At 33.7% G+C, this 21,146-nt stretch overlaps 1 protein-coding gene across 2 annotated transcripts in view; it reads left to right on the top strand.

The window, feature by feature from the left end:
• ANO3 (anoctamin 3) overlaps positions 1-21,146 on the top strand; it is a 360,516-nt gene that overhangs the window by 176,258 nt on the left and 163,112 nt on the right. Inside the window, exons 4-5 of one of the 2 annotated variants that reach the window (XM_006195091.3) lie at positions 51-122; positions 18,193-18,311. In XM_006195091.3, the coding sequence (XP_006195153.2) occupies positions 51-122; positions 18,193-18,311 (191 nt within the window). The remainder of the gene's footprint in view (positions 1-50; positions 123-18,192; positions 18,312-21,146) is intronic. The other variant, XM_032488381.1, reaches the window with a different exon arrangement.

Raw genomic sequence — 21,146 nt, forward strand, 5'->3', positions numbered from 1 at the left:
TATGTTTTTAATCCCTCAAACTACAAAGTCTTTTTTGTTGTTGTTTCCAGTTAACACTGAGGAGGAGAGAAAAGATTCTGTGCTCAAATGTTCTTTCGCTGACCTCAGTGATTTTTGCTTGGGTAAGTTGATTTTTATTTCCTTCCTCCTTTCCCCCTCTCCAAAAGTAAGGTGTCTTTTTCAAACTTAGAACACTGTTTTTTTTTTAGAAAAAAATTCATGTTTAATCTTTAACATTTGATGAGTGAGAATAATATTCTGAGGTTAAAATATTGTTAAGGTATTTCATGTACAGTTTGAAATTCAAATACAGAAGGTTTGTAATAAACAAAAATCCTATAACTGAAAAAAAATTCTACTGTTAGTCTTTTGGAAATTTTCAATTTTCTGTGAATAAGTGCGTTTATACTACTATGTCTAGATTTTTTGAATTTCAGCATTACTTGTTAATCTTTTGTGCTTGATGAAGGTTTAGTTCATTTGTATAACCTTTCATTTTTTTTCATAGTTACATTGCCATGTTAAATTTTAAGCCTCTCTGCTGATTAAATTGATAACATTAGATAGTATATTTGCATCTCTATCATGTTTTTATCACATTTCAACAATATCTCTTGACTCCTCACTTGGCAAATATATTACTAATGGGCTATGAAAATAATGCTTTCTGATGTAGTATCACTTTTTTTCTTATATTTCCAAGTTATGACCTCTGTTGCACTACTGAATAGTCTTTGAATCAAGGTTCATTAAACTCTCCTTTCTAACCTTTCATCAAATACCCAGTCATGTCCCATTATATTTACTTTGTTGTTTACACCATAAACTTTTTTTAGATTTATTTTCCTAGATTATCTAATTTTTTTTCTTCTTGGGAGAAGAAAAATATCCCTTCTTCTAAATACCCCCATTATATTCTGGTTTCTTATTTTTATATCCTTTACCTCATTCTTCTTTAAAGAAATTCTTGGTGTCCACTGACATTTCCTTGGATTACTCGATTAATTACATTTTCTAAGCCCCCCCACGTACTCTTCTTTCTTAGTTTTTATTCTCATTTTTTCAGATGATAGCCTTAAACAACTACCTCTGAAGGTTGATGTGAGATGCAAACTTTTTTTTTAATGGAGATACTGGGGATTGAACTAAAGACCTCTTGCATGCTCCTTAGCATGCACTCTACCACTGAGCTATACCTCACCCGCCAAAATGCAACCTTTTTAAGTTATTTTATGTCTGATATGACTTCAGTTGGTTCTTATAGTTGGTATTTCCTTGTTTCTAAAATTCTACATTAAAAATAATTTCCCGTGCAATTTGTTGATGAATTCACTGTCATCTAGCATCCATTGTTACTGCTAGAGACCTAATTGCTATCTGATTCTTGTTCCTTTTTTCTTTTCTGTGCATTTTTATTATATTCACTTTTTGTGTTATAAAATTATATGACACTATGTTTATATATGTGTGTATGTATACATATGTGTATGTGTTTCAATTCATCCCACTCTAGAGACTGTTTGCCCTTTCAGTTTGTTTCATGCCTCCTTTCCATTTCTGTGTAATTTATTCACAATATATACACTTTTGTTTCCTCCTTTTTTTTTCTTTCTAGAAATCCAGCTAAAAGTTCAACATTTTATTTCATCTTATGGCTTTAATTTCTGCCTCAATTCAGGAAGACTCCCTGAATTTTTCTTCCAAATGTCTTTTCATTTGCGTGTGTGTTGTGGTGGGGGTGGGGAAGGTATGCAAAATATATATGTATATTTAGTTTCCAAGACTGTTTTTTTGTTTGTTTGTTTTCAGAATGTAACTTTTTCAGAGCATCCTGTCTTATTTCATGAATACAGTATCTCTGATCTCTCTAATAACACTCGTGATTGTCTTACATTTTCCTTTGCTCTTTAAATTTGAGTCTATTCATCTAGGCATCGTTTTTGCTGACTTTTAATTATTCTCTTTAAGCTGTAGAATTTTTTAAAATTTCTGATGACCTTTGGTCATCTATTTACATTTAAGAATAAAATAACAGAAAGACTGACTCAGAGCTGGGTACATATACACATTTTAGAAATAGAAAGACTCTACTCTAGACTGAATGGCTAAGGAACTGTTACTTAGATGATCCATCCAATGTCAGATGGAAGACTGCACTCTAAAAGTGCCAGTTCCCACATTACTTCTCTCTCATTTTGAATTTCTTTGGAGGAGAAGTTTGTGTTTACATTCTATTATCATAACCTTCGGTTTGCATCATGTTTTCACCCCTGATTCTCACACCTGTCCTCTAGCTGCCATCTTTAAATCTAGACATATCCAGAATTTGGCCAAGGAGAATCACCCTCTCTTCCCACATCTGAACAAATTCTAGGCTAAGCTGCTCCATCGGTTAACACTCTTCCATTAGAATTGTGCCTTCTAGAAAACTGGTGTGGGTTTTTGCTTTTTGAAAATTATTTTATTACCATATTAATGAAGTCTCTAGAGAAAGGGGAAACAAGCACACATACCTGAAAGCTCATTCAGCCATCTTAACTCTGCTTCTTTATCAATAAGTTAACAACTCTTTGATGAGATATTTTATTGTGTGGACCAAAGGAGGAAAACTGTAGAACATTTCTTATAGAAACTCAGTACACAAATTTACATCGAAAAATCTATCCCAAGAAAAATATATCAGAAATGAAAAACATATTTTATTATAGCTTTCTTTATAATAATTATCAAATTTAGAAATGGAAGCAAATTGAGTATTTTTGTAGTTAGGAGTAGTTAAATAAATTGTAAAATATCTACATGCTAGAATATCACAGAGCCATTAATAAATTGTATTATTGAACATTAGTGGCATGTTGCTAAGTAGGGAAAAATTAGCATAATAAAAATGTAGATGTCCTCTGTTTTAGTTAGAAATGATTTGCAAAAGAGCTAGAAAGAAATATACCAATATGCTAGCTAATAGTGACTATTGCTGCATGAGACTATTTGTGGTTGTTATATTTCTTCTTGCTGTCTGTATTTTCTTTCTTTTTTCTCTAAACAAGATGTATGTAAATATTATAAAATAAGAATAGGTACAGAAAAATATTCACATCAGATTTTTTTGTCAGTAGGGAAAAATGCTCATATTTTAGTCAAATGGCATACAGTTCTATGGCTAATTTTCAAAAGTAAAATTTGAAACTGGTTGATAGGCACCCAGATTTTGGTATAATACTGATTTTGAAAGATTCTATCCTGCCCCTCCATTAGTAGACAGTGTAATTCTTAGTTATTTTTTTCTATAGCAGAGATAATTTTGCTCAATCTACTGTTTTGCCTTTTGCTGTTACAGCCTAAGATTCCCTTCATTTGAATGAAAATTTATATTCAAATCTGTAGCTTACAGGACTTGCCTATGCTTTGGAACTGGGGCTTTTCCTTTTCATAAATTGAATATAAATAAAATGAAGTCAGAATTTATCAAAAAGTGATACTAATCTGTCCTAACACTTAATTTACAATGTCAGAGTGAATTTATTTGTAATCTGCAGAAGTTCAGCCCTGAGTTTTCAGTAGTGAGCACGTTGGTAGCCTAACTGTATCACCTACATCAGGCATTCCCAGGTTACCTGGGAGCTTTGAAAACTCCCCAGGTCCCAACTCCAGAGAATGAATCAGTATAAATTGGTCTGAAAAGTGAAATCAGGATTCATACTTTTAACTATTCCCCAGGTAAATATTAAATGTAGTCAGAATTAAGAATTTCTAGCCTATGTGGAGAAAAGGGAACCCTCCTTCACTGCTGGTGGGAATGCAGTTTGGTGCAGCCACTGTGGAAAACAGTATGGAGATTCCTCAAAAGACTAGGAATAGACTTACCATATGATCCAGGAATCCTGCTCCTGGGCATATATCCAGAAGGAACCTACTTCAGGATGACACCTGCATCCCAATGTTCATAGCAGCATAATTTACAATAGCCAAGACATGGAAACAGCCTAAATGTCCATCAACAGATGACTGGATAAAGAAGAGGGGGTATATTTATACAATGGAATACTACTCAGCCATAAAAACCAACAATATAACACGACTTGCAGCAACATGGATGCTCCTGGAGAATGTCATTCTAAGTGAAGTAAGCCAGAAAGAGAAAGAAAAATACCATATGAGATCGCTCATATATGGAATCTAAAAAAAACAAACAAACAAACAAAAGCAAACAAAGCATAAAAACAAAACAGAAATAGACTCACAGACATAGAATATAAACTTGTGGTTGCCAAAGGGGCAGGGGGTGGGAAGAGATAGACTGGGATTTCAAAATTGTAGAACAGAACAAGATTATACTGTATAGCTCAGGGGAGTACATACAAGATCTTATGGTAGCTCACAGAGAAAAAAAATGTGACAATATATATATGTTCATGTATAACTGAAAAATTACACTCTATACTGGAATTTGACACAACATTGTAAAATGACTATAAATCAATTAAAAATGTTAAAAAAATACTGAAAAAAAAAAAAAAAAAAGAATTTCTAGCCTAAAACATGTATCTTGGTTTCTGAGGACGTTGATGAGATACTTTTTCATAACTATTTAAACAATGAGCTATGTTATTTATATAGCACTCTGAATGATTGCAAATTAGTCATGTTTTTTTATAATCCTCCTTTGTGTGTGTGTGTGTGTTGGGGGGGGCATAAAACAGTGCTGGCTTATTAAGTTTCCTAATTAAAGGAAGACAGCCACCAGCAGGTTCATTTCACATACAATATCAAGAACATTTCATCCAAACAAACATGCTCAGAGTACAAAGATCTTTCCCATAATAATTAATTCTGAAAGAGGTTATTGTTATTTTCTAATAAGAAAACAAGAACAAGAACAAAATTCTCATCCAAAATACCCATACAGTTATCCATACAGATTTGCACAGCTCCTTTCATTAATACTTCTCCCAAATTAGTACTAGTTAACAGCCTAACAATGACTCCATTCATGCAAACTTTTTTGTTCAATTCCATGCACCTTACTTTTACAGCTTGCCATTCTAAATATTTACACTTCCTCTAATGCGTAATATAATTGAATGTCCAAACTCCTCATTTCTTTCTTCCTCATTCTAGTGTGCCTCAATCATTTGACACACTTGACTAGTATTTCTATCTCTCCAGGCATTGTACTTCATACCCCATATTTTACCATCCCCCAGCATCTGTCTATCATTAATTCAATTTAGAGAAACATTAGAGCCTCTGAATGGGTTAAATTAGCACACAGGAGGTGTTTGCCTGTATCATGAAGATGTGAATAAAGCTCTAACTGACTGTAGTATCACCAAGTATTCCAGGAATCCACCTGGATGTAACACCTGGCTATGAAATGCAATGTGTATGCCTGTATCATCTGTGAGAAGAGGTCAAGCAAAACGATGTCAAATATGCGGAGAATGTAATTTCATCAAGCATGAGTAATTATTTTAGTAAGTCATGATCTCTTTTAAGTTCAACAAAGTTACATTATCCAATTTTGCTGTTGGAGTTCAGACTACCTGCTTCTAGAGTTGGGTTGGTTAATATATGAAAGTTTCCAAGTACCAATACGCTCTGATACAATTTTTGGAACCTGACTGATGTGGCCAATAAGTGGCTTTTCTTTTGTACAGTGAACTACTTTAAACTGCCCCATGAGAATATTAATTCTGAGGCAGAGTTAACTGCATGTGATCAGTCTTCAATTGAGGATTGATATTTCTCACTGTTTAAAATGAGAGCTCTGGATGGAAGGAATATTCATGGTTCTACTGAGTTAGTACTCCACCACAGCTCCTAACACATTGTCATAGAGGTTCAGTGAGTATTTGTTCATTGCTTTATTCAGTCACTTACTAAACATCTTTCACACCAAACTCTGCTGGGATCAGAGATATCGTCACTAGCCATCTCTTTCTGCTATCACCAAAATGCGATTCCTATGGCAAAGTGGGATAACAATAATTTACTGAACTCATTGCACTACTCTCTACCTGTATTATCTCACTTAATTTTCTTAACAATCCTTTCGGTTGGATATTATTATCATCCTCTTGTTACAGGCAAGGAACCTGATTCTCCAAGAGGTAAATTAACTTTGCCAAATGCCATACAGCCAGCCAATGGAGAACTAAGGTCTCAACTCAGAAACGTTAATCCCTCAACTTCTGTCTTAATCACCACAATAGCTTTTAAAGAAATTAGACCAATGAACACACCACCAAGCTAAACTATTAAACTTCTAGAAAGTGAATGCCTTGATTACCTAACATAAACCACTTACTGAGAGAGTTGTTTCATAACATTAACATTCATATCATTAGTTATGCTATGAAACTGATGAAAAGTGTTCCGTGATGTCCAGGGAACACTAGCTCTGCATGATGTCAGTAGGTATCAGGCTGGGAGCAGCACAAGAGGAGGGGCAACGCTGCATGGTAGAGTGCCTTTGGGAGATGACTGATTAAAGAAAGCTAATCAGTTTGGGAGGTTAGCTTTTGTTGCTTGGCTTTCTTCTTTCATTTTTTAAATTGTCATCTCTGAACTCTTCATTCTACTTTCTACAGAAGACCCCATTCCCCCAGCCACACAGAAAATCAGACAGACAGAAAGACACACACATACACGGACACAAAGAGACACACACTCATTCTGGAAAGTACTGATCCATGTAACGATGAATTTGAAATCCTGTTATGGCAATAATCTTGTTCATCAATCCTGGAAGCCCTGCTACTGTCACTCATTCTTTTTTCTTGTTAGTGTGCTGGAAAATGGCAAAGACAGAGAAATCCATATGAATAAGTAACTGATGCTTGATTCTGCCCATGCTTGTGCTATAGTAAAATCAAGTAACCTCAAGTGAAATAAGCAGGGCTCATTAAAACTAACATAATTTGAGTCCAGCTCACCAAAATATATATCTATCTAATCTTGTGAAATCAACATTTTGCTAATGTTATGAAACAACTCTCTCAGGAGGGGTTTATGTTAGGTAATCAAGGCATTTGCTTTGTACGAGTTTAATCGTTTAGCTTGGTGGCATGTTCATTGGTATAATTTCTTGAAACGGTTATGGTCAAATGAGTACATGATGATTTTGCTTTCTTTGTATCATATTAGATAATCTCCACTAATTTTCATTGTTTTTTCCAGGAATTTCATATTAAAATGGTATAAAAAAGAATTTTCTACTAATGCTACCAACCTACTTAAGGATTACAGAAATAAGGGAATTACAGTGGAAGAACATACTGTTTTCCAGTTTTGAAAGCCTCACAGTCGTTGTAAATCTTTTCAATTGTTTATTAGACACATTATGCAAGTCAGCTTGGCTCACTTTTCAAATTATGTTCAGAATGCAACACTGCCCACCACTTGCTGCTGCGGGCTCTGTATCCACTGCTACATCCTGGCCTAGTCTGCCACCATTTCTTGGTAAACTGGTGTAATAACTTCCTAACTGGTCTCTCTTACCTTCTTATAGTCTATTTTCCACACAGCAGTTAGGAATCTTTAATAAAAGGAAATTAAATCTCACCATTTCTCTACTCAGATCCCTCCAGCTCGTCCATTACATTCAATGTGTAAACTTCACACTGTGGCCATTAGGGGCCTTATGGGAAATCCGGGTCCACCCTCTCTAGGCCATTTTCTTTTGCCTCCTTTCACAGTAGGAAATGTTGCAATCAATCCGACCTTCTTTTGTTCCTTGTTCTTCATAACCTTGCTTTTATCCCAGGGCCCTCCACTGAAAGAAACCACATTCACACAAACTTCCCTTTATGTGCCCTAATCTTGATTTATTTTTATTCATAATACTTAGGAAGTATTACTGGAAATTACATGACTTGTTTTTCTCCCTCTTTCTGCTTCCAGAGGTCAGAGACTTTCTCAGTTTTGTTGTTGCCTTTAGCCCAGAATCCAGAGCAGTGCCAAGAACACAGCAGGTGCTCCAAGAATATTTGTAGAATCAGAGGAATGGATAAAAGACAAAGAGGATATTGACACACATATCTTTGGAGAGTTTGCTGTAGACTTTGCCCATTACTTTTCTCTCCATGATGACATTCTTCACCGTGATTTTTCTCACCTATTAGAAATCATTACCTTGCTATTTTTCCTCACTGAGGGCCTAATCTGATTATGTTCCTCTTTTTTTTTTTTCATTTATGTTGTGTTGACAAACCTTTTTGTAGAGCATTTAAAGACCTAATAGTCATCATTCTTCTTAACTGGTAGGAGGCCTTTCTAACATTACTCTTCTGTGAAGTCCTCCCTAATACTCAGTCATTGAGATGCTGCCTCCTTTCTATTATTATAGCACTTTGGTTATAGTTCTATTCATACTGTGTACCAGATGATAATAATTGCTATTTACATCTGTCTTATTCATATTGCCAAGCACATACTGTGTACTCAATGATAGATAGCTAAATAAATGGTGATTGGGTGAGTGTGTGGAAGGACAGATGTGGATAGAATAAATACTGACACACTGACACAGTGGAAAGAGGTTTATCTGCAGAATTTGCTTAGTCTGGGGTTGACTGCGTCCAGCTCCAGCAATGCCCTCACTGTGACTGACTAGCGTCGGGACCTCAGAACCAACATAGTATTAGGGAGAAGGAGGCAACAAAGGAACAGCAAAGAATTACAGTCTGCATCTTCGTTACCACCATGTTCTAACCACTGAATAAACCATGTATGGACCATTAGATTTATTTTTCACAGGAAACTTTTGGTGGAATAATAATTTTAAAAATCATGGAATGTGTTAGCAGTCAGAGATCCACTTTCAGGAACTAACTCTATCCCTAACTAGAAGGCTACACACCATCCATGCCTTAGATACCTGATCTGTGAAATGGAGATAGCAGTATTACAGTCTGATTTCTTCTTGCAATGTCACTAGAGATTATTTGAACAGGATGGAATTAAGAGTTTTTGTGAGATGCAACTAAGAAAATATATGTTGGCAGTGATGCATGAATTATAAATTATGAAAATAAACATTGATGATGATGATGATTGAAGTATAATTGATGTAATATTATATTAGTGTAAGCTGTACAACATAGCAATTTGACATTTATATACATTGTGAAATGATCACCCTGGTCTAGTAACCATCTGTCATCATTCAGAGTTAATACATTAATGACTATATTGTCCTTGCTGCATATCCTCCTGGTTTATGTATTTTGTATCTGGAATTTTGTGCCTCTGGACCCTCTTCACCCATTTTGCATCCCACCAACTTGCCTCCTCTTTGGCAACCACCAGTCTGTTCTCTGTATCTATGAATCTGTTGGTTTTTTTTTTTTTTTTTTGCTTGATTCATTTGTTTTAGATTCCATATATAAATGTAATTATGTGATATTTGTCTTTGATATATTTCATTTAGCATGATATCAATGTTGTCCATCCATATTGCCACAGTTAACAAGATTTCATTCTTTTTTATGGCTGAAGAATATATATATATATATAATATATATATCTCACTTCTTTATCCATTCATCCACTGATGGACACTTAGTTATTTCCATATCTGGGGTATTGTAAATAATGCTGCAATGAACATAGGGGTACATATATTTTTTCAAACTAGTGTTTTTGTTATCTTTGGACAGATACCCAGAAATGAATTGCTGGATATGATGAGAGTTCTGTTTTTAATTTTTTTGAAGTCTGCGTACTGTTTTCCTTAGCGGCTGCACCAATGTACATTTCCAGCAATGGTGTACAAGGGTTCCCTTTTTTCTGAATTCTTGCCAAAACTTGCTATTTCTTGTCTTTTTTGATAAAAGCTATTCAGACAGGTGTGAGGTGATATCTCATTGTGGTTTTGATTTGCATTTCCCTGGTGATTAGTGACATTGAGCATCTTTTCATGTGCCTGTTGGCCATCTGTATGTTTTCTTTGGAAAAATGCTTGTTCAGATCATCTGCTCATCTTTCAATCAAAATTTTTTTGATGAGTTGTATGAGTTTTTAATATATTTTGGATATTAACCCCTTATCAGATATATGACTTATGAATATTTTCTCCCATTCAGTAGGTTGCCTGTTACTTTTATCAATGATTTACTTCAGTGTGCAGAAGCTTTTTAGTTTGATATGGCTTCTTTTGTTTACTTTTTGCTTTTATTGCCCTTGCTATTGAAGTCAGATCCAAAAAAAAAAAAAAACTTGCTAAGACTGATATCAGAGAGCTTACTGCCTGTGTTTTCTTCTAGGAGTTTTATGATGGATCCATCTTAAGAGGGTTTTGTTTATTTGTTTGTTTGTTGCACATGGTAAAAGACAATGCTCTAATTTCATTCTTTTATGTGTTTATCTATATAGTATAGGATAATGCTCCAATTTCATTCTTATGTATATAGCTATCTGGTTTTCCTAACACCATTTATTGAAAAGACTCCTTTCTCCATAGTATATTCTGTCCTCCTTTGTCATAAATTAATTAACCACATGTGCTTGAGTTAATTTCTGGCTATCTGTTCTGTTTCATTGATTTATGTGTTTGTTTTTGTACAAACACTCTACTGCTTTGATTACTATAGCTTTATAGTATAGTTTGAAATCAGATAGCATGCATGATATCTCAGGTTTGTTCTTTCTCAAGACTGCTTTGGCTATTTGGAGTCTCTTGAGGTCCCACGCAAACTGGAGAATTATTTGCTCTAATTCTGTGAAAAAATACTGTTGGAGTTTTGATAGGGACTGCATTGAATCTGTAGATTGCTTTAGACAGTGTGACACTTAAAAGTATTAATTCTTTCAATCTATAAGCATGGAAGATCTTTCCATTTATTTGTGTTCTCTTCAACTTCTTTCATTCATGTCTTACAGTTTTTAGAGTACAGGTCTTTCATCTCTTTGGTTTAATTTATGCTTAGGTATTTTTTTCTTTGAGGTATAATTGTAAGTGGGATTGTTTTTTAATTTCTCTTTCTGATAGCTCATTATTAGTGTATAGAAATACAACAGATTTTTTGTCTAGTCATTTTCTATCCTGCAGTTTTACTGAATTTATCTATTAGTTCTAATAGTTTTTTGGTGGAACTTTTAGAATTTTCTAAATGTAGTCTCATGTCATCTGCAAATAGTGACAGTTTTACCTCTTTCTTTTCAATTTCGATGCCTTTTCTTTCTTTTTCTTGCCTAATTACTCAGGCTAGAACTCCCAGTACAATTTTAAGTAGTGGTGAGAGTGGGCATCCTTGTCTTGCTCCTGATTTTAGAGGAAAAAATTCCAGCTTTTCACCATTGAGATACTAACTGTGGGTTTGTAATATATGGCCTTTATTATGTTGAGGTTCATTCTCTCTGTAACCACTTTGTTGAGAGTTTTTATCATAAATGGATAATGAATTTTGTCATATGCTTTTTCTGAATTTATTGAGATGATCATGTGATTTATATCCTTCATTTGTTAATGAGGTTTATTATGTTGATTGATTTGTGAATGTTGAACCTCCTTTGCATCTTTGGAGTAAATCACAGTTGATCATAATATATGATCTTTTTAATGGATTATTGAATTAGGTTTGCTAGTGTTTTGTTGAGAATTTTCACATCTATCTTCATTAGGGAAATTGGCCTATAATTTTCTTTTTCTTTTTTTCTTTGTAGTATCTTTCTCTGGTTTTAGTGTCCGAGTAGTGTTGGCCTTTTTAAATAAATTTGGAAACATTCCCTCCTCTTCAATTTTTGGAAAAATTTGAGAAGGATAAGTGTTAAATCAGTGAATGTTTGGTACAATTCACCAGAGAAACCATCAGGTCCTAGACTTTGTATCAGCTGTAACTTCTCTTCTTTTATTTCTGTTTTATTTATTTGAGCCCTTCCTTTTTTTATCTTGATGAGTCTAGCTAAAAGTTTGCCAATTTTGCTTATCTTTTCAAAGAACCTGCTCCTATTTTCATTGATCTTTTCTATTATCTTTTTAGTCTCTATGCTATTTATTTCCATTCTGATTTTCTTGTTTCTTTCCTTCTACTAACTTTTGGTTGTGTTTATTTTTCTTTTTCTAGTTTATTTGGTGTAAAATTAGATTGTTTATTTGAATTTTGTTTGTTTATTTCTTTAGGTAGACATGCATTGCTATGAACTTCCCTCTTAGAAATGCTTTTGTTCCATTCTATAGATTTTGCTCTCATTTGTCTCTAGGTATTTTGTGACTTCTCCTTTGATTTTTTTCTATGACCCAGTTGTTGTTTAGACACATGTTGCTTAACCACCACATACTTGTGGTTTTGTAGTTTTCTTCATGTAATCGATTCCTAGTTTCATACTGTTGTGCATCATCAAAGATGCTTGATAGGATTTCAGTATTCTTGAATTTATTGAGACTGTTTTGTGGCCTAATGTGATATATCCTGGAGAATGCTCTATGTGTACTTGAGAAGAATGTGTATTCTGCTGCTTTTGGATGGAATGTTTTGTATATATCTATTAAAATCATCTAGTTTAATGTGTCATTCAAGGCTGATGTTTTCTTATTGATTTTTTATCTGGATGATCTATCTATTGATACAATTTGGGTGTTAGAGTTCCCTACTATTATTGTATTGTATTATTTCTCCCTTTAAGTCTCTTAATATTTGCTTTACATATTTTGGTGCTTCTATGTTGAATGCTTATATATTTATAGATGTTATATCCACTTGTTGGATTTTCCCCTTTATCATTATGTAATGCCCTTATTTGTCTTTTATTTGAGTTTTTGTTTTAAATTCTATTTTGTCTAATGGGAGTATAACTATACAAGCTTTCCTTTTGTTTTCCTTTGCACGGAATTTTTTTTTTTTCCATCCATTTACTTTCAAGTTGTGTATGTTCTCACTTATAAAGTGAGTCTCTCGTAGGCAGCATATAGATGAATCTTTTTATTTTAATCCGTTCAGTCATTCTATGCCTTTTGATTTGAGCATTTAGCCCATTTACATATAAAGTAATTATTGATAGGACATTTTGCTAATTGTTTTCTGGCTGTTTTTGTAGTTTCTCTCTGTTTCTTTCTTCTTCTCTTTCTCTCTCCCCCTGTGGTTTGATTATTTTTTTAGTATTATGTTTAAATTCCTTCTTTTCTTTTGTGTATCTACTATAAGTTTTTGTTTTGTAGCTACAAAGAGGCTCACATATAACATCCTGTGTACATAACAGTCTATTTTACATTGATAACAACTTAAATTTTGGCACATTCCAAAGCTCTACACTTTTGCCCCATTACCTTTTATGTTTTTGATGTCACATTTTATAACTTTTTGTTTTATATTCCTTAATTAATTTTGTAGTTTTAGTTAATTCTATTACTTCTGTCTTTTAACCCTCACACTAAATTTATAAGTGATTAATTCATTACTTTTTCTATATGTTAACCTTTACCAGTGAGATTTTTATTTTATATGTTTCCTTCAAGGGAAGGAATCTAATTTAGTACTTAGTTTCAGGCTGAGTAGAAATCATGCCTTTAGGCAGCATCTTTTAAAGTATGCAAATATATATAATCGCCTGGGGTTGCAATCCTAAATTATACTGCTCTTAAGAGATTTAAGGGTGGCCTTGGGTGACAGTTACAAAAATCAGGGCTCCAGATAAGTGTATAAGCTACTGCCAAGTTGTAGCATGGCCAAGGGAGTGCAAAAGGATGCTATCTCCCTATGTGAACCCCTCCTTCCCTGAAAGTACTTCCATAGCCTCTAGGTGTGTAGGAAGCCTTAAGTCAGTTGCTCAGGCTGAAGCTCCAGCATAAATAAATACTTTTTTTCACAAGAAGATGGGGGTATGTTTCAGTGTTTCAGTCTGCTGTCTGTGCAGTGCCCTGAGGGTGGTAGTCTGCCAAGAACTGACTCTGATTATTTGTTACAGGCCAGTGGAGACCAGGAACCAGCCCCCTTGGCCACCAGGGTTAGATGATCAGTAAATACCACCAGGGCACCTGCTGGCTTTTGTGAGTCAGCTGGAGAGTATAGGAAGCTGGGCACTCTTGCCGGCTTGAGGAAAAGAGAAACTGCCTTGACTGTGCCTGACTGCAGGTTTCAGTGATGCAGTGAGAAAGTGCTTTGTTTGTACCTTTGTGCTCGCTTTAGAAGAGAGCAGAATGCTGTGACGATTCATGTTCCCTGGCTCCAGATAGCAAGTGAGGGAGTATTATGTATGTGCTTTCCAGTATCAGCAAGGCAGAAGGAGAGTGCAGTGACTTCTTGCCCTACCTGCCCTAGCAAGCAGCAGAAGGATCTGACTTGTGGGCCTTTGCTAACAGGGCAGGTAGAGAGTGCAGAAATGGTGTCTACCAGTGCCTCTGTCTCTGGAGAGCATTTCAGCTATCCCCTGTCCTCCTAGCAGATGCTTTAAGATTAGCAAATGAATCTCCTTCACATATATTCTAAGCACTTTTTAAACCACTGTTTTTGTGCAGAATCTTGGAGTGAATGAGACTGCATGCAAGCCCTTTAAAAGGTGAATCTCAGTTCCCTGTGGTCCTTTGGGCCCCTTGAATGTCTTCCCGTTTGTTTTCTAAGCCAGATGTTTTGGGGGCTTGTCTCTCTGGTGTAGATCCCAAGTGTTGGGGTGCTTCATGTAGGGCACAAACCCATTGCTCCTCTGAGAGAAATGCTAGCTGAGGAAATCCCTCCCAGTTGGATGTCATTGAGCTAGGAGTGGGGATTTTGGTGAAACTGTCAAATGTGGTCTCTCCTACCTGTCTCAGTGTGGTACTTTTATCTTTTGTAATGGTGGAGCAGTTCATCTAGTTGTCTGAGGAAACTGTTCCTTATGGAGCTATAGATTTGGTGTGTCCCTAGGAAGAGGTGAGTCCAGGGTCTTCCTGTGCTTCCATCTTGGACCTGATTTATTGTTCTTATTTTAGTCTTCAGCCTCAACTATTCTGGCAGTCCTAAAACATACTATCTTTAGTAACGTATGGAAAGGTTATACAATTGTAAGTAAGTGGAGACCAACTAATACGATCACTCACACATACTTAAAATTGTTCAAGAGTTACATTATCCATTTCCAGATGCTTAAGCAGTTACAATACAATGTAACAACATAATGAAATAAAATAGCATTATAATGAAAAAGAATGAGCTAGGGATCACATTAAATGATTGATAGGGATCACATTAAATCTTTAGATTGCTTTGTGTACTATGGTCATTTTGGCTACATTAATTTTTCCAATCCAAGAGCATGGGCTATCTTTCCAGTCCACAAATCATCTTTGATTTATTTTATTAATGTTTTATAGTTCTCAGCATATGTCTTTCACCTCCTTGATTCGGTTTATTCTTAGGTATTATTTTTTTATGTGATTTTAAGTAAGATTTTTTTTTTTTACTTTCTCTTTCCGATATTTCGTTGTTAGTGTGAAGAAATGCAATAGATTTCTGTCTATTAATCTTGTGTACACTGCTACCTTGCTGAATTATTCATCAGATGTAAGAGTTTGTGTCAAGTGTTTAGGGTTTTCAATATAAATTATCATGTCATCTGCATATAATGAGAATTTTACCTCTTTCCTTCCGATTTGAGTACCTTTTATTTCTTTTTCTTGTCTGCTTGCTGTGACTAGAACCTCTAATATTATGTTGAATAGAAGTGGTGAGAGTAAGCATCCTTGTCTTGTTCTGGAATTCAGCCAGAAGGCTTTCAGCTTTTTACCACTGACTATTATGTTGGCTATGGGTTTATCACAAATACTTTTTATTACATTGTGATGTTCCCTCTATACACACTTTGGAAAGAGTTTTTATCATGAATGAATTCAAATTTTATCAAATACTTTTTCTACATCTATTGAGATGATCATATGATTTCTATCTTCTCTTTTGTTGATGTGGTATATCAGATTGATCGATTTGTGTATGCCTTTTCTCTTTCTTGATGATTTTTTTAAAGCACAACCTTTTAATTTTGATGAAATCCAGTTTGTCTGTTTATTTTTAAGGGTGTATGTCTTCCTATCATTCAGCTACTGAAGAGCAGCAATAGTTCCATTTGTCATAACCAAAATTATCCTGTTATCTTCTGTACCATGAAGTTGTTAGATGGTTTTGTTTTTTAAAAGTGTTTTTTTCTTAATTATTAAACTTCCTGATTTTAGGATACTATCAATTGCAAGAAGCATCATCAAATTAATAAGCACTTTTAGGAAAAATGTGTTGCTACCATCTTAAATAAATACACGAGCTGTTTACCCATCCTGATTTCAGAAATGCTAAAATGTGGGGGAAAGGCATTTTAAGATAAGAAAATATGATATATATTTGGTGTAACTTAGTGTTATTGCTTAAATTACTCAGTTTAATAGAAATTTAATTTATTTTTTAGCACACGGGTTGAATTTTGCACAAATAAAACTCGTGTGCTTGGTAAGAACCAAAACATATTGGTAGGTTTTGTTTATATTTCAGATGATCCTACTAATGGAAAAGGGTTTAGGTTTCTTATTCAAAATGCAGTGTGGTTCTCTTCATTGTCACTCTCACATGATGATTGGCATTAATACTAACTGCATTTTTGCCTAATTCTGCTATTTATTATACACACAAACTTTTGGCAAGAATAACAGAAAAAAAAGGTCAAGGAAGAGGGGGAAACTCCCATTCCACTACGAAAATAAAGAGTAGTTTTCACATTCTTTTCATACTGTAATTTTTCACTTTGTCTTTAAATTGTTTTATGAAGTTTCACTCAGAATGGAAAGCATATTTAAAATAAAATATATCAAAATAGAAAAAAAACCTAGCTTTTTAGATTACTATTTTATTTTAAGCATTTTTGTATGTTGTCCTCGATGTGTTTCAGCTTTAGATGCACCCTTTACTAATTTGGTGACTTTGCCATGCTACTGAATTTCCATATGCCTTTGTTTATTTATTATTAAATGTAGGTTAAAATTATACACACTTCATAGTGTTGTCAGAAAGATTAAAGGAAATTATACATGTAAGATTTCTAGCTCTTAGTATGTACTCAGCAAATGTTAACTGTCAATCAGTATTAGTTATTATTAATAGGTCTAGGTATAACTCTAAATGCCTAGGGCATTTTAACATAATTAGTAATTAACTACATCCCAAGACATAATATGACCCGTCCAGTCTTAGTTCATACCACTGTTCATAACCTGATACTGCTAGATGTACATGGGCATCATATGTTATAGCAGATTTTAAGCATTACTAATAAAAGAAACTAATGCATGTGATATAAACAAAATTTTTTATTCTGTTATAATATTATCACATGATTAAACTCTTGAAAATGTATGTATAGTTGTCCATGTCAAAATTCATTTTTGATAGGTATTAACAGATTGAATAAAATAACTAAAACATTTTCATTTATTTGAAAAGACTAAATATTTAGGAGTCTGTCTGGTTTTGAATTTGAAGAGTTAGTTGAATCACCTAGAACACAAATTTTGTGACGCATGTCAACAGTTCTTGGTTATGCTTACATCTACCATGGATATTTCCTATTTTATACTCTGTTACATCAATTATTACTTGTTTGTTATTCATATAAATTCTTATGTGTAATTTATATTTCAGTATCTTACCCTTTTTGACTTGGTAATTACTATATGTCAATGTTCTCACTCCTTTTTTGCAGTTGTGGTTTCATTTCAATCTTCTTTTTCGTCTCTTTTGTAATGTTTGTTATTTCTTCTGTGATTTCTCAAACTTCTTACCCTCTTCAGTCAAATTTACATTTATGAAATTTTATAAATTTTAAGAAAATAAATGATCAAAGTCAATATTTTTAATTAAACAAATAAATGTTTTATATTTGCTTTCAAAAGCAAAATTCTATTGAATTCTTATAAATATCTCTATCTTCAAGTTCAAAAGAGATGATGTGTCCAGTAGAGTTTGCAAGATTTTAATTTTGTTTTCAAAAAGTTGAAGTACATTAAATAACAGAGATACATTTAATTCTTATGGAAGTTACTGTAGTGTTGGCATTAATCCAATAACAGGCAAGCTTCCGTGTTATTACATTTTTGTGCTTATTTATTGGATGCATGGGTCATTTAAAATTATACTTGGTTGAAACTTGGGAAAACATGAATAAAAAGAGATTAGTACATTTAAAGAGATAGAAAAGGAAGAAGGATGAAAATGGATGTTATTTTCTCTTTCTCTTTTCTAGCCCTAGGAAAAGATAAGGATTACACTGACGAATCAGAACACGCTAATTATGACCGATCTCGCCTCATTAAGGACTTTGTTCCCAAAAGTAATTCTGAACACAAGACAAGATTGCCTAAGGTAACACAAACTAAACAATCAGTTAGTCATTTGAAGACTCTTATGTTTAAAATCATTCAATTCTTTTCCATTTTAATCTATATTGTGCTGGAGAAAGTAAGAACATCACACAGGTTATATCTTTAAGGCTCAAAAGTGGAAAGTTATATGTAGACATCATATGCGTTTATGTTATCAAACAGAATTTTATAAACAATCTGAAATATAAAAGTATTTAGTAATGTTTTCTTTAGGGGTTTATTGCTTCTTGTGTCTTGTTTTTCTAGAGGCATCATGATTAATGAAAACATGGATTTTAATATCAAATGAACCAAGATTTGAATTATAGTTCTACTACTTAGAGTTGTAATAATTTTGGTAGGTTAAACTCACTAAGCCTTGTTTTCATCATCTGTAAAATTAGAATCATGTATGTGCTTGAAATTTTTTTCTTCCAGTTTTATTGAGATATAATTGACATGCAGCACTTTATAAGTTAATGATTTGACTTACATACATCAGTAAATGATTACCAGAATAAGATTAGTTAACATCCATCATCTCATATAGATGTAAAATCAAAGAAACAGAAAAAATACGTGTATTTATATATTTCCTCATGATTAGAGCTCATAGGATTTACTCAACAACTTTCATATGCAGCATACTGGAATTTTAGTTATAGTCATGTTGAACATTATATTCCTAGTACTTATTTATTTTATAACTGGAAGTTTGTACCTCGTAACCATCTTCATCCAGTTCCCCTTTCATTCCACTCCCCACTTCTGGTAATCACAAATCTGATCTCTTTTTCTACAAGTTTATTTGTTTTTGAAGTATAATTGTCCTCAACTCTATGTTGGTTTCTGTTACACAACATAGCGATTCAGTATTTCTGTATGTTTCAAAATGATCACCCTAAGTCTAGTTACAGTATGTCACCATATAAATATATTACATGGTTATTGACTATATTTCCCTACACTGTATGTTTCATAGCCAGGACTCATTTCTATTGCAACTGGAAGTTTGTACCTCTTAATCTTCCATACCTATTGCTTTCTTCTCCTCATCCCTCTCCCCTCTGGCAACCACCTGTTTGTTCTCTGTATCTATAATTCAGTTTCTGTTTTGGTATATTTGTTCATTTTTTGTGTGTTTTTAAATTTCACATGTAAATGAAATCAGTGTTTGTTTTTCTCTATCTGACTTATTTCACTGAGCAAAATACCCTCTAGGTCTTTCCATATGGTCACAAATAGCAAGATGTTATTCTTTTCATGGCTGAGTAATATTCCATTGTGTATAGATACCACATCTTTATCCATTTAGCTCTTGACAAGCACTTAGGTTGCCTCCATATCTTGGATATTATAAATAAGGATGCAATGAACATAAGAATGCATATATCTTTTCTAATTTGTGTTTTTGTTTCTTCAGGTAAATACCCAGGAGTGGTATTGCTGGGTCATATCCTAGTTTTATTTTAAAATTTTTTTGAGGAATCTCCATGCTATTTTCCATAGTGGCTACACCAGTTTACATTCCCACTGACAGAGTACTAGGGTTCTCTTTTCTCTACATCCTGGCTGACACTTGTTATTTATGTCATTTTGATAATAACCATTCTGACTGTTGTGAAGTGATATCTCATTGTGGTTTTGATTTTACTTTCCTGAAGATTAGTGATGTTGAGCATCTTTTCATGCAGTCTTTTGGCCATCTATATGTCTTCTTTGGAAAAATGTCTATTCAGAGCCTCTGTCCATTTTTTAATCAGAATCTGTCATTTTTGATAACGAGTTATCTGAGTTCTTTATATATTTTGGATATTAATCCCTCATTGGAAATATTGCTTGCAAATGTCTTCTCCCATCGAGTAGGCGCCCTTTTTATTTTGTTGGTAGTTTCCTCACTGTGCAAAAGCCTTTTAACTTAATGTAGTTTCATTTGCTTATTTTTGCTTTTGGTTCCCTTGCTGAGGAGACAGATACAAAAAATATTGCTAAGATTGATGTCAAAGAGTGTACTGCCTATATTTTCTCCTAGAAGTTTCATGGTTTTAAGTCTTACATTTAAGTCTTTAATCCATTTTAAATTTATTTTTGTGCATGATGTGAGAAAGTTGTCCAGTTTGATTTGTGTGTGTGTGTAGCTTTCCAGTTTTTTCAACATCATTTATTGAAGAGGCTGTCTTTTCCCCATTGTGTATTCTTGTCTCATTTTTATAGACTAATTGCCCATATGAGTGTGGATAAACTTCTAGGCCCTCTATTCTGTTCCATTGACGTATGTGGTTTACTTTTGGGCCAGTTCTATACTGTTTTGATTACTGTAGCTTTGTAGTTTGACATCAAGAAGCATGATACCTCCATCTTTGTTCTTTCTCAGGCTTGTTTTGGCTGTTTAGCATTTTTTGTGTTTTCATGCAAATTTTAGAGTTACTTGTTTTAAACCTGTGAAAAATGCCATTGGTATTTTTGATAGAGAGTGCATTGAATCTGTAAATTGCTTTGGATAGTATGGTCCTTTGAACAATATTAATTCTTTCAATTCATGAACACAGTATATCTTCCTATCTGTTGTGTGGTTTGTGTGGTTTTCAGTTACTTTCAACAGTGTCTTATAGTTTTCCAAGTATAAATCTTTCACCTCCTTAGTTACATTCTGAAGTATTTTGTTCTTTTTGATGCAATTATAAATAGGATTGTTTTCTTAATTTCTCTTTCTGATAGTCCATTGTTAATGTATAGAAATGCAATGGATTTCTGTATATTAATTTTGTGTCCTACAACTTTACTGCATTTATTGATAAGTTCTAGTAGTTTTTTGGTGGTATCTTAAGGATTTTTT

The sequence above is a fragment of the Camelus ferus genome, chromosome 10, assembly GCF_009834535.1.
Source record: "Camelus ferus isolate YT-003-E chromosome 10, BCGSAC_Cfer_1.0, whole genome shotgun sequence".
NCBI lineage: Eukaryota > Metazoa > Chordata > Mammalia > Artiodactyla > Camelidae > Camelus > Camelus ferus.